The 13,050-nt window shown below is 32.4% G+C and overlaps 1 protein-coding gene across 1 annotated transcript; it reads right to left on the bottom strand.

Moving 5' to 3' along the window:
• Positions 1-5,032: 5,032 nt before the first annotated feature.
• LOC127112957 (argininosuccinate lyase, chloroplastic) lies at positions 5,033-5,963 on the bottom strand. The gene is made up of 3 exons (XM_051046402.1): positions 5,796-5,963; positions 5,374-5,665; positions 5,033-5,245 (listed from the first exon to the last, which is right to left on the bottom strand). The coding sequence occupies exons 1-3, from the start codon at positions 5,900-5,902 to the stop codon at positions 5,048-5,050; spliced, it is 597 nt and encodes a 198-aa protein (XP_050902359.1). The 5' UTR covers positions 5,903-5,963; the 3' UTR covers positions 5,033-5,047.
• Between the last annotated feature and the right edge of the window lie 7,087 nt (positions 5,964-13,050).

Below are 13,050 nucleotides of genomic sequence, written 5' to 3'. Positions count from 1 at the left end.
TTCGTGACTGCCAAACATATGCTGAACATCATCATCATCTCGAATCTTCTTTTGATAAAATTTTACCTGGTTTTCTGTAAAACAAACTGGATTTTTATAGATGATCTGACCCACATTATTGCACTGCAATTTCTTTTCTATTCTTTGTTTCAGATGTGAAAATTTTGATCGCCGATTTAGTATAAACGGAGTCACCTCTGTGTTTCGGAAACAAAAACCGAACAACTGATGATCAAATATTTCACCTTCGAAATGTGCACTGGTCATATAATGTTGTGTGGAAGACATTGTGTTGAATGGAATTGAAATTGAATGCATTGCTAAGTTATTCAACTGCACAACATAAATAGTTGGTCATTGGTAAGTTGGTCAATGCATTGATAATTTGGTAATTGTTTGTACAGACTTGACCATGCATGCAGTTGAAGGAATCCAGCACGCAGAGAAAAGATTGAAAAGAATACACAAGCGCCAGGGAATCAAAGAATCTTTGATGTTTGTGCCCTAAGATTCCAACCTAGGCGCCCATTCCCTAGGCGCCATAAAGTAACTGAGGCGCCAAAGGCTTGGGCGCCCCTTCACAAAACAAGACAAAGACGCCACTAGGAAGGGCGCCCATTCCAATTGCCTTATACTAAGGCGCCAAGAGGAAGGGCGCGTCTTCCTTGCATGTGAGAAATCACATGTAGGCGCCAAACTCAAGGGCTCCTCTTCCCTTGCATGTGATTTCTTCACATGCGCCAAGAAGATTCCTCACATGCTCTTCCATGTTGAATTTTGTCATTCTTGTCTCCTCTTGCCTTTCCATGCAACCAATCACACTCTTTTTAGGTTTCCAAACCTACTCACTCATTCATCTATAAATAGTCTCTCATATCAACAATATCAAATCATCTTCATCAATACTCAAGTATTTTTTTCTACCACATTTCTTTCATCTACCAAACTCAAGCTTTGCAAATTCAAATCATGTCTTTGTTGACTATGGGCGATGAACACAAAGGCACAATCGAGAATATATCGGCATTTGTATGTTATCTCTCTCTCTTTTAGTTACTATTTCTGGATTACTTCTAATACACATCTTCTTTGTGTTATACCTTTGTAATCTCTCTCTTTTTAGTTTCTATTTTAGGATTACTTCTTATACATATCTTCTTTGTGTTATACCTTTGTAATCTCTCTCTTTTTAGTTTCTATTTTAGGATTACTTCTTATACATATCTTTTTTGTGTTATACCTTTGTAATCTCTCTCTTTTTAGTTTCTATTTTAGGATTACTTATTATAGATGTGTGTTTGTTGAGTATGTATTTCTTCTTCTAATTGTATTTTCTTATTTTTTTGTTATTAGGATCCAAAGCGGCTTAGATGCCGTGTACATGAATATGTACCCCACGATCCTTTAATAGAACCATATATTAGAGGATGTGGATTTAGAAATCTACTAAACATTGTTTCGTACTCGGTGGACTACAAGTTCATTTTGGATTTGTTGGAGAGGTGGAGACCCGAGACCCACACATTTCACATTCCGATTGGTGGGTGTACCGTCACACTTGAGGACGTGTACATGTTGTTGGGTCTTTGTATAGACAGAAAGGCAGTGAATGGGCAAGTTAACCAAGACAACAATATATGCAATGAATTACTGGGTGCCCCTTTGTTAGACGACGAAACTGAGGGAGACACATCCGGTCAAGCAAGGGGGCAAGGTATAAATTTAAAATATCTTAAACAATATTATGCCAGTATAGTATTGTCCGACGATTCAACCGAGTATGAGAAAATAATAATAGCTCGGTGTTATATTATGATTTTATTTGGTAACTTTTTGTTTCCAGAAAGTACAGGTAATTTTGTGAATATAATGTATTTACCTTTATTACGCAACATTAATAAGGTAAACACTTATAGTTGGGGTTCAGCTGTGTTGGCCCATCTATATAGTGCAATGTGTAGAACTGCAAAAAAGAATACCTGTACTTTTTTTTTCATGTGCTTATTTGCTTCAAGCTTGGGGGTGGTCTAGGATGTCGTCGCTCGCCCCGATAAATGAGCGCCCATTCGTGTTCCCCTTTGCAACGAAGTAACTCTAGCACTTTACCATTCACCATTTAGTTAATTATATTTATTATTTAAATTAACAGTAAATAATATTTTTCACTTCTTTTTATTATCTTAGGTGGTCAGTAAGGGGAATGATCTACAATAGGTGTCCGAAACACGCTATTGCAGTCTATCGAAATCTATTGGACCACATTGGACATGATGATGTAATACTTCTACCAAACTATATTTTAATTTAAAAATTCTTCTCAAATTATTTTCCATCTAAAGATTTGGTATTTTTTTTCCAGTTTGTTTGGAGGCCATATCTGGGTCTGAATCATGATGTGAACCATGACGATGCTGCAGTTTGGACATCGAAGACACCGATTATCTGATTCACTACATTTGAAATGCACCAAAGTGACCGGGTCAAACTGTAGTTAGGAATGCTACAACATATTCCAGAATCTCCCACGTGTTTGGGGAATTGGCATCAAAAAAGGGTCGATGCACAGTGGGATTATTCTGACTGGAGAGACTTTGCAAAAGACATGTGTCGTCAATGGAGGAATCGACGACAACACATCTTGAACGAACCAGTCATCCAAGGTGCAAGACCGACTCAACAATATATGGCATGGTTTAGGTTTGTGACAACTCAGCAATTTGTATCTGAGCCGCAGTATTTTATGGATCCGCGCCAATTTGCTTCGTCATCGTATGCCCCACACCAATTCACCAACCAACACCAATGTGAACCCACCGAAACTCAACAACCAACCACACAACATCAACCGACCACATACACAAAACAACCACACACCTAACATCACAACCCGTTCATGCCAACCACCCAACAACGAACCATCCAACGTTGCAATCCATTCATACCACCCACCCAAACACAAAACCAAGAACCAAACCCCGCAACCACAACCGTCTATAGCTGTCATACCCCGATTTTGGTCCTGAAATTTTTTCATTTTTTTTCATTTGGCACTTGGCCTAAAGTTCATTTGCATCTAAGATCCATGGAACCTTAGTCCATTATTGCATTCAAATGTATCAATACATGAAAAAAAACTACAATTTTGCCATGTTGACCAAAGTCAACTATATGACCATTGACACTTTCCAAGTCCTAATTCATGTTCATGTTCACTTTTAACCATGTTCATTATAAAGTCCATTTCTTTATTTTGTTCATTTTCATTTTAGACCCTATCCTTCTTCCACCTTCTAAACCATTTTTATCCTATACCATACATAAACCAATTCAATTTTAATATGTGTAATCGACCACTCAATTTCTCTTCAAACCATACAATGTTGTATTAAACCATTAACTCAAATTACAACATAGGTCATACATTCACTTTTCCATTTTTATTAACCTGTAACCATCAAGTTTCCAATTCAACCATACATACATTCATTTTCAATTTCATAAACAAATATATCCAACAATTATGAGCATAATTATGAGCATTTCAATTCCATAAACCATAATACATTCACATTTCTATTCTAATTACATCCAATTATGAACCACAACCACATATGTGTCAACATAAACATTACAAAAAAAGTATCTGAAGTTACAAGATTGCATTCCAAGCATTCCAAGCATTTAATCCACAACATATAAAATTGAACCGAGGAACCGTTGGAATCAATCACCAAACCAATTATCCTGGACGAACCCCTCTTCTGCGGCCTTCTCGCGCCTTCTCTCGACCGCCTTAACTCCATAACAAAACTACTCTCTACCAATGACACAAAGCCAACACTCACAACGTCATGATATGGATGCTTTCTCTGCAGCCATCATTGTCTACATAACCTTCTCTTTTATTCCTGCCTCATTAGATGTGTCAATTGTTAAGGAACATGAAGTGAAAGCTAAGCAATCCCCATACATTCAACCTGCAACACCTACTAACCTGCAGAGCTTAATAAACATAACAGTAAGAATAATTCCTCACAGTTGAACAAAAATTTCCAATTAATAAGAAATTCTGCACTAACAGTTCAAGTAAGACAATGTAATGAGACTTAACATTAACACTAGCTTATAACTGAACTAATTTCATTCTTAATAGCATAACACTAATTCACACAAATTTCATAATAATAGAATTCTATTAAACTAATTACTAACATAACAACATTTTTCCCAATTAACTCAGTAGGGATACAACCTAACTAGCTCCCAGTTTAAACAGCCAGCTAACATTTAACTGATTTCCACTTCAATTTCACTAACAACTGCCCGATTCGGTTAACCATCCCCAACTTTATAAATTCATCTCTCACCCTCATTCATGATTTTGATACGTGACTCCCTCCGAATTATCAAGCTCCGGTTTGGATCACATTGATGATTTAGATTATGACTTTAGGGATTTTAAGGATGCTTCACCTGAGACCACACACCCACCGAAACCATTTCAAAACGGTTAAATTTCTGAACTAACCATGGTGCTTAGAGACCCCGGTTAAAACTCAATGTGGCGCGATATCATCCTGCAATAACCGTTCATTTTCAAACCACCAAACACGTCCTTCACGTGCGACCATCTTAAACCAACCTTAACCTGCAAAATTTTCATAACAGAAAAACATGCATGTTGTACATAGCATAGCAGCAGCAAACAAACCAAGCAAAATTATGCTAATGTCTACACTAAACTGATAATCTAAGCTATGCTACTGAATTGGTGATCCAAGTAACCTACAGGCAGGCATTAACAGCATGGTCAAATCAGTTAACATTCACCTAGCAGCCTCACTTCATATCAAGTGTGCATTTTGATTAAGATCAAATTCATGTCATAACCATCATATTGCAGCCTATACATCCATAACAGGTGTGTATCTGCATAAAAGCTACTAGCAGAATTCTTCCAAATTCAATCCAACAATATCACAGGCAGTCAACAACAACGCTCAAGCACCAAAAGTTACTCTATGGGACGAAGTTCGAGATGGGATGCTTATTGAGAGAAGGCTAAATTAATGTGGCTTACCTTCTTAACAAGATAGTCAGCAAGTGTTGTTGCACCAGGAAAACCAGCAGGTAAAGACTTTTGTATTCTTTCCCGATTGAAAGTAATGTTCATTGCAAATTCTGCTGAGACTTCAAGCATTCCCAAAATAGCTCTAACACTGTCAAACACTGGTTCTTCGTCTTCCTACTTACAACAGAAAGCAACTTTCTTTAATGAATCTCAAATAAATAGTGCTTAGACAAAACAAACGAATGCAATAACATAACATAAAACATGCACAGCCATAAAATATACTTTGATTATCTAACTACCTGCAAATCGCGATTGTAAGCATGTGGAAGTCCTTTGCACGCTGTTAGAAGAGTGACCAAACCCCCTATGACTCTGCCAGACTTACCACGAACAAGTTCCATTGGGTCTGGATTCTTTTTCTGAGGCATTATGCTGCTTCCTGTTGAAACAGGGTCGCTTGGAGTGATAAATCCAAATTCTTCTGAAGCCCACAATACCCATTCTTCACCCAATCGAGAAAGATGCACTGCTGTGATGGCATTAGCAGAAAGAAACTCCAGTAGAAAATCTCGGTCAGAAACTGCATCAATACTATTCAATATAACAATATAGTCAGTTATTTAGGTAAAAAGGTTGCATTTGAACATTCACATAGTTAACATTAATCATATGTCAAGTACAACTAAATGGATTGATTTCAAGCAAGTAAAAAGTAAGATACCTATTCCTCATCGGAGCTGTAAATCCCAATGCATCTGATGTCATGAACCGGTCAATGGGGAGCCCTGTACCGGCCAGTGCACAAGCCCCTAAAGGACTGAATTTCATCCTAGCTCTACAATCAATCAAACGACCAGCATCACGTTCAATCTGCAATAGCAAAAAGGATCGATAAAAACAAATGAGCTAAAGAACTATTCCCCAAATCCAAACTGCTTACTCCACAAATGAATAAATGAACCAGAAAGTATGAACCTTTTTACAACAAGTCAACAATGATGTTAGGATTTGACTCTAACCTACGCAATTAACTTTACAAGCTTTTGTCCCAATGGAGTGGTCGCTGCTACCAATGAAGAAATTCACTTGAAACAATTTTTGTTACAACGTAAAGATAAGAGATTCCTACTCCATCAATGGTAATATTATGTTGCCTTTCAGCATTTTGGAAAGTATGGATTAATATCTTCATCTGAAACGTTAAGCTGCAAGTATCAACAACAACAAATCAAACACGATCCCATTCCATTAGTTCAGCAACACACCTTCCATTTTTTTTCAAATGTGTAGCGGAAATTCACTGCAGTAAAAAATACATCAACTCGGTAAGACGGTAAAAGTTAACAAACAGCCCAAAACGGAATTGAGACAAAGTTAGAAGAAGAAAGTGTAGGTTTGTATTACCGTTTCTGAATTAACGTCAAATAAGGCAGACCAAAATATGAGTGCCTTAAAGTACTTCCAGGAGATGCCCTTTTGGATCTCCATAAGCTAGCTCAGAACCCTAAGTTTTTGAGTATAAAAAGGAGCAAAGCGAATACTGTAGGGAGAGGCAAAAACCACGACGAAAACCCTAAATCTTGGAGGCGAAAGAAACCCTAAACTTTTCCAAACGAAAAAACCTAATCTTGGAGACGGCGAAAAATCCAGAAGAGGAGAGGGAGCTTTAGCGAAAAACCAACATTCTCCACCGAAAAGCTGTCGTGGGAGTTCTTGGAAACCACCGCCGAAGGTGAGCATTATTATTTGATTTTCTTTGAGAGCCATGGATTTGTGCATTTTAGGGTGAGAGTAGGGTATTGTGAGGTAGGTGCAAAAGTTTGAGGAGATGAGCGATTGAGAGACGACGAGAGATTAAGAGTTGGAAAGGTGTTTGCTTTAGGAGAGATTGAGAGAGGAAGAGGTTTGTCTTCGTGAGGAAGACGAACGGATCCTTTGGATTTGTTTCATGTTCCCAGTTCATTTTCTTTTTATTTATTTTAAGAGCATTTAAAATCTCTTTAAAAAATTAAATGACCGTTTAATTTTTTTTTGCAATTTTCCATTAACTATTGTCTGCTGGAGTTAATGGTACTAATGTATGGTTATCTCAACCCAACAGCCAGGCGGCTAGGGTTACGTTTTATATTCCTCCATAATTTTAATTAGTGGTCCATTAACAGTAGCCCATCTCATTTTAATTCATTTGTATTCTAAACTACCTTTAGCTATCCCTGTTCATATATTCAAGTTATCATTAAGATAACAGATGACCATAAGTGTCCTAGTGGAGAGAGAGCAGTTTCACTTTCTTTAGTGGGATGGGTTTGATACTTGGGAGTAGCATATCTCCATATTTTTATTTTTATGCTTACTATTTCATTTAAATTTTTATAATTTCTTGCTATTTATTTTACTTTTATATTTTTATCAATTTAATTTAATCGTTATTTAGTTGTTTAGATTTTTAAATGTTTACCTTTTAGATTTAATTAATGGTTGACTTTCCGATATTGGGTTTTATTCGGTTAGTCGATTTTTGCGTGTTAGTTAATTTAATTAGGTTATTGGTATCCATGTTCATACCTTTACACATATAAATAATCACTTTCAAATTCACTAAATTTTTCAATTTAAATTTCACTAACTTTCCATAGTTTCGACATTTAATTTCATTTCCTCCCATTAGAATCTAGCATTCTGGTGGGAATTCGATCATATATATATATATATATATATATATATATATATATATATATATATATATATATATATATATATATATATATATATATATATATATATATATATATATATATATATATATATATATATATATATATAATTAATTCGATATATATATATATAAATTGTAAAATTAATTTTATCCCTATAATTTTATTTTATTTTTAAACTATCTTTACAACCCGATTAAATTCCCTTTTTTAAAAACCTGAAAGAAGAGGACCATCTGAATCTTGCATTCCGGTGGGAACCCTCGAATAATCAGTCCTGAGCCCCTTGTTTTGGATTAACCGTTCATTCCTCCCTTTCATTCTTAAAACGCTTGATAATTAACTTTGACAAAATAAGGGCCGTTGGGATCAAGCATTCTGGCGTAACCCTTTGAACATTTGATTCTTATCAAGTGTTCGTTGTCCATTAAATAATTTTCTTAAATAATTCGAATGAAAAAGGACCATTGGAATCTAGCATTCCAGTGGAACCCCGAGTGATTGATCCCGAGGCTCATGTCTCGTTCTCATCAAATATTCGTCTTTCAAAATTCAAAAAATATACTTCATTCCTACCTTAACACTTTTTCAATAAAGATGGAAATGGAACATGGTGTATACCGTGCACTCCTGAGATTAAGATTCAAGGTGGATGCCTTGCCTATCTTAACTCTCGCTATCGTCTAAAATTGTCAATGCGGTTTCTTCAAACCCTTTCTCAATCAAACCTAAAAATACTTAATCTTTATTAAACATTTTTTTCAATAAAGATGGAAGTGGAACATGGTGTATACCGTGCACTCCTGAGACTAGGATTTGAGATGGATATCTCGCTCATCCAAGTTCTCGTCATCACTAAAAATACATCCAACCGATCAAACTCTTTCTCGCCGCCATGTGATTAATCAAAAACCTTTTTCATAAACGAAAGACATATTGTCTTAAGGTGATGCAAAACAATGTTTCGGCCACGATTGTTGAGTCGAGATAAGTGACGCTTTTCCGAATGTAGATTTATAAATCCGTTCGATGTGTGGTATGCGTCCACTCCTCATCTGTTTTGGGTAAAACAATGTTTTCGTCGATTAATACAGTATAGCTTTCGCTAAAATCGACCAACAAACAAACATTTTTCTACCCAGAACTACGTAAGCCTTGATTTCTCTTTTGAGATACGTAGGAGCAGGATTTATAAATCTTGTCAGACCCACTAATAAAAAACTTAGGTTTAGTCCTTCGTCGAAAAATCTAAAAACATTTCTTCCCTCTTCTATTCTTTCTCTCCCCCATAATAACTTGAGAAGACTAACATAAGCTAACATTCAAAACGAAACTAACTAAACGGTTCCCGTTGAATACAACGGACGTGAGGGGTGCTAATACCTTCCCCTTGCGTAACCGACTCCCGAACCCTGATTTGGTTGCGACGACCAATAATCATTGTCGTTTTTTTCTTGGGTTTTATCGATATTTCCCCTTTCCTTTTTAGGAATAAATAAAGTTCGGTGGCGACTCTGTTCAGTCCATCAATGCGAGTGTGTGATTGCGCTTCGCTTAAAGGTGTGTGGACGCGCCAATCCACACGGCGCATCCTCTCCCAAAGTTGGTTATTTTGGTATTTTTTTGAAAACATGGTTATTTTCGTATTTTTTTTGAAAAAGTTGGTTATTTTAAAAAAAAAATCCTTATAGGGCAAAGATTTAAGTATTAATGTAATATTTTTAAATATATTGTATAATAAAGAGTATATTTAATAAGATATTTAATAAGATATTTAATAAGACATTGGTTGTTATATAAATATAAAAAGTCAAAACTTGATTATAATAAAAAATAGATATAATACATTTATTATTTTATGAATTTTTAAAAAGTTAAGATTTCATTTATAATATATAAATAATTTTAAAATTTAAAAGGTACAACATAAAAATTATTTATATCACATGATTGTAAAAAAAAAATCTTTAGACTTAAGATGTTGAATATAAAACTATATATATGAAATAAATATGAATCAGATACAATAGTTATTCAATGATTCTAAAAGTCGAAATTTGGTTATAACAAAGAAATGATGAAGTACATTTATTATTTTAATCATTTTTCAAAAGTTATAATTTTATTTATATGTTAAATATTAATCATTTTTCAAAAATTATGAATAAATTCAATAAGAATTAAGATGGTGAATCTAAAAAAAAAATGAAACTGTTTCACTTTTATCAACATTTGATTAAAAAAACTTCAATGAATAAGATTCGTAATATTTGATCAAAACATTTTTCTCTAAGATTTAATTCATATATATATATATATATATATATATATATATATATATATATATATATATATATATATATATATATATATATATATATATATATATATATATATATATATATATATATATATACCGTTTTTCTTTTCTAAAAAATGAGGCCGCTTCGGATATAGCATGATTGAATTTCTTTAGAATGATTGATCTTGTAAAGTTTAAATTCAAATTTGTTTACGAATTTTAAAATATTAATGATTATTAATAATTTCTTTAGATTATGGATTACATGATTCAAGATACTTATTTAATTTATTCAATTACATTTAATTATTATTATTATTATTCAGGTAATCTTATTCATAATAATTATAATCTTAATAATAATAATAATAATTATCACTATTATTATTATTATTATTATTATTATTATTATTTTTAGTTTCTAAATTCACAATGAAACAAATATTGAGTCAACAAGAAAATATATAAAGTTGGTGTACTTCCTTCATTTCTTTTTTAATCAAACATCAAATTTTATATTTATTAAATAATTGATATATTTAATCTATATATTGATCAAATACATTAGTTATTCAATTAATCTAAAAAGTCATATTTCAAAAAGTTATAATTTTATTTATATTATAAAATTATTTTAAAATTTAATAGCACAACATAAATATTATTAAAATCACTAGATTGTCAAATCCCAAGCGTCTTAAAGATCATAAATAATTAATATCTTATTTTACTATTAACAAGTTTATTATTTAAAATCACCAAGTTATAAACTATTAATGGTTATAACAATATATTGAATAGATTAATTGAATTTTTTTAATCATTTATTTAAATTTAATATCATTTTTATTTTTATTTTTAAACTCGAAATTATGTGTTCAATTTTATATAGGAAGCTTAAGTTAGTATTAGTATAAATACGTATAAATAATTGAACAAGTATTACATAAAAATCAATTAAAAGTAAATTCTATAAAATCCTGACGTTACTTTTGGTGGTAGTTCTTAGCTTTTGCATAACATGTAGCAATGTTTGATGCAAGAACTGAAACTCTATCAAATGAGACAAGTTATTTTACTATATTTGATATCGTTGGTATTGTTTATTATTTATTTTCCTTTGTTATAATTTGTTTTACATCTGTTTTACATGATTGTAATTTTTGTTAACATATCCAGCATCGTGTGGACATTGATTTTGGTTGTATTAATATCCAGAAGCAACCTTCTATAAAGCATCCTTTATTAAAAAATCATAAAATCCAGGTATAAAAAGTTTAAATCCTTATAGGTTTAATAAGATTACTTGATTTATTATGCATTTTATCATTCATAATTTGAAATATAAATCCTTGTTTTATTTCCATTTCATTGCCAAATAGCTTTATCCAACCTTTACAAGAAACATTGTGCAAAAAAGACCATCTTATGATCTTATGATGGTAAAATCATTGAAGAATGCCCAATAGAAAAAGTTCCCTTTCACAAGAAAACAAAAAAACATCAAATTAAAGGTTTTCAATCAAATTCACATGAGTATCATGTAAGTGGACTCTCCTAATCATATCATGCAGTGTAAGGTTATAAATTATATAATAAATTTAAGCTATCATAATATATTTATTGAGGATTAAGTATCAATATAAATTAAAAATAATTTCTCACAACTACAAATATATTGTGTAATTTAAATTAAAATTTTGAAAAATAAGTTGATGCAACGGGGTCTACACCAATATTTTTAGTATTTAAGAATTTTCTAATTATTAATCGAAATATATGTATTCTTATTTTCTAGTCGATCACCCTCGATACAAATCAAACTACGACATTTCATGGAGGATATGCATACGTTGGTGCATATAATTTACAGCTTAAAGGAAAACAATATAGTTTATCTGGAATTTTGGTTGAGAGTGGTCAACCATCTAATTTAAATAGCATATTTGATGGCATCAGGGTAAGTTATTTTTAAGATTTCATACATGTATTTTTGGTTTATTTTTCATGTTTCAATAAAACTTTTTTTAATGAATTATTTGTATCAATTTTTTTCATATACAAGGTTATGCCAAACTTATATGGAGATAGTGAAATTTACCTAACATCACGTTGGACGGTATTATTATAAACTTAATGTTCCTAATAATTCTTAAATATTCTTAATAAAATGACTATTAAATTTATTAGACAAAAATAATTTTAATATTGTTTTGCTCAATTGGATACAAACATGCAGGCAGGTGGATCAGGATGTTACAATATTCATTGTCCTGGGTTCGTGCAAGTCAAAAGTAATCCATATCTTGGAATGGTCATATCACATGTTTCTAGCATTGGATCGTTTAAAAAATGGGTTGTTGTTCCCACAATCAAACAGGTAATTTTCATTTTTTAAAAATCATAATGTATACTTTATCATCTTTCACTCGTGTTTCCCGTGTTTCCCAATGAATCCGAACCAGGCTCTGATACCAATTGTTGGTGCAAAGGTAGAATGAATGATGAACGGAAATATTCTATTAAGAATGACGGCTACAAAACATGATAAAAGTTACAATGATTGTCACCCTATTTATAAGCTAAAACTAGGGTTACTAGAATAGGATAAAATACTAAAATACCCTCTAACAAACTTAGGGGCTAAGAAAATAGTACAACTAATAAATATGAATTACTTCTAATAACACATACACACATTGTAAATAAACTTAATCATATTGATTTTAATTTCAAAAGACAAAACGAAGTAACAACCTCATCTAATCCTTTTGGCCACTTTGTGCCTTTTTCTTTTAACTTTTCAAAAGAGAGCAGTTAGATTTGAGTTACCTTTGTTGAGATATAATTCTCTCATCTCCATGATATTTTGATTATAAGTCTTTCCATTTAACATATTTGTTGATTAGATCCAAGTTTGAGCCCTCCCTCTTAAATGTTGAAAATCCCTCATTATCGGT

The sequence above is a fragment of the Lathyrus oleraceus genome, unplaced genomic scaffold (genome assembly GCF_024323335.1).
Source record: "Lathyrus oleraceus cultivar Zhongwan6 unplaced genomic scaffold, CAAS_Psat_ZW6_1.0 chrUn0206, whole genome shotgun sequence".
Lineage (NCBI taxonomy): Eukaryota > Viridiplantae > Streptophyta > Magnoliopsida > Fabales > Fabaceae > Lathyrus > Lathyrus oleraceus.
The sequence above is the reverse complement of the archived record's forward strand: the minus strand, read 5'-3'. Positions and strand labels throughout refer to the sequence as shown.

Excerpts from the sequence above, each read along its gene's own strand:
- LOC127112957 (XM_051046402.1), bottom strand. The coding sequence starts at position 5,902 with ATGAAATTCAGTCCTTTAGGGGCTTGTGCACTGGCCGGTACAGGGCTC. Across the intron at positions 5,666-5,795 it reads ACAGCTCCGATGAGGAATAG|TATTGATGCAGTTTCTGACC; the intron begins GTATCTTACTTT and ends TATATTGAATAG. Across the intron at positions 5,246-5,373 it reads CTTACAATCGCGATTTGCAG|GAAGACGAAGAACCAGTGTT; the intron begins GTAGTTAGATAA and ends TGTTGTAAGTAG.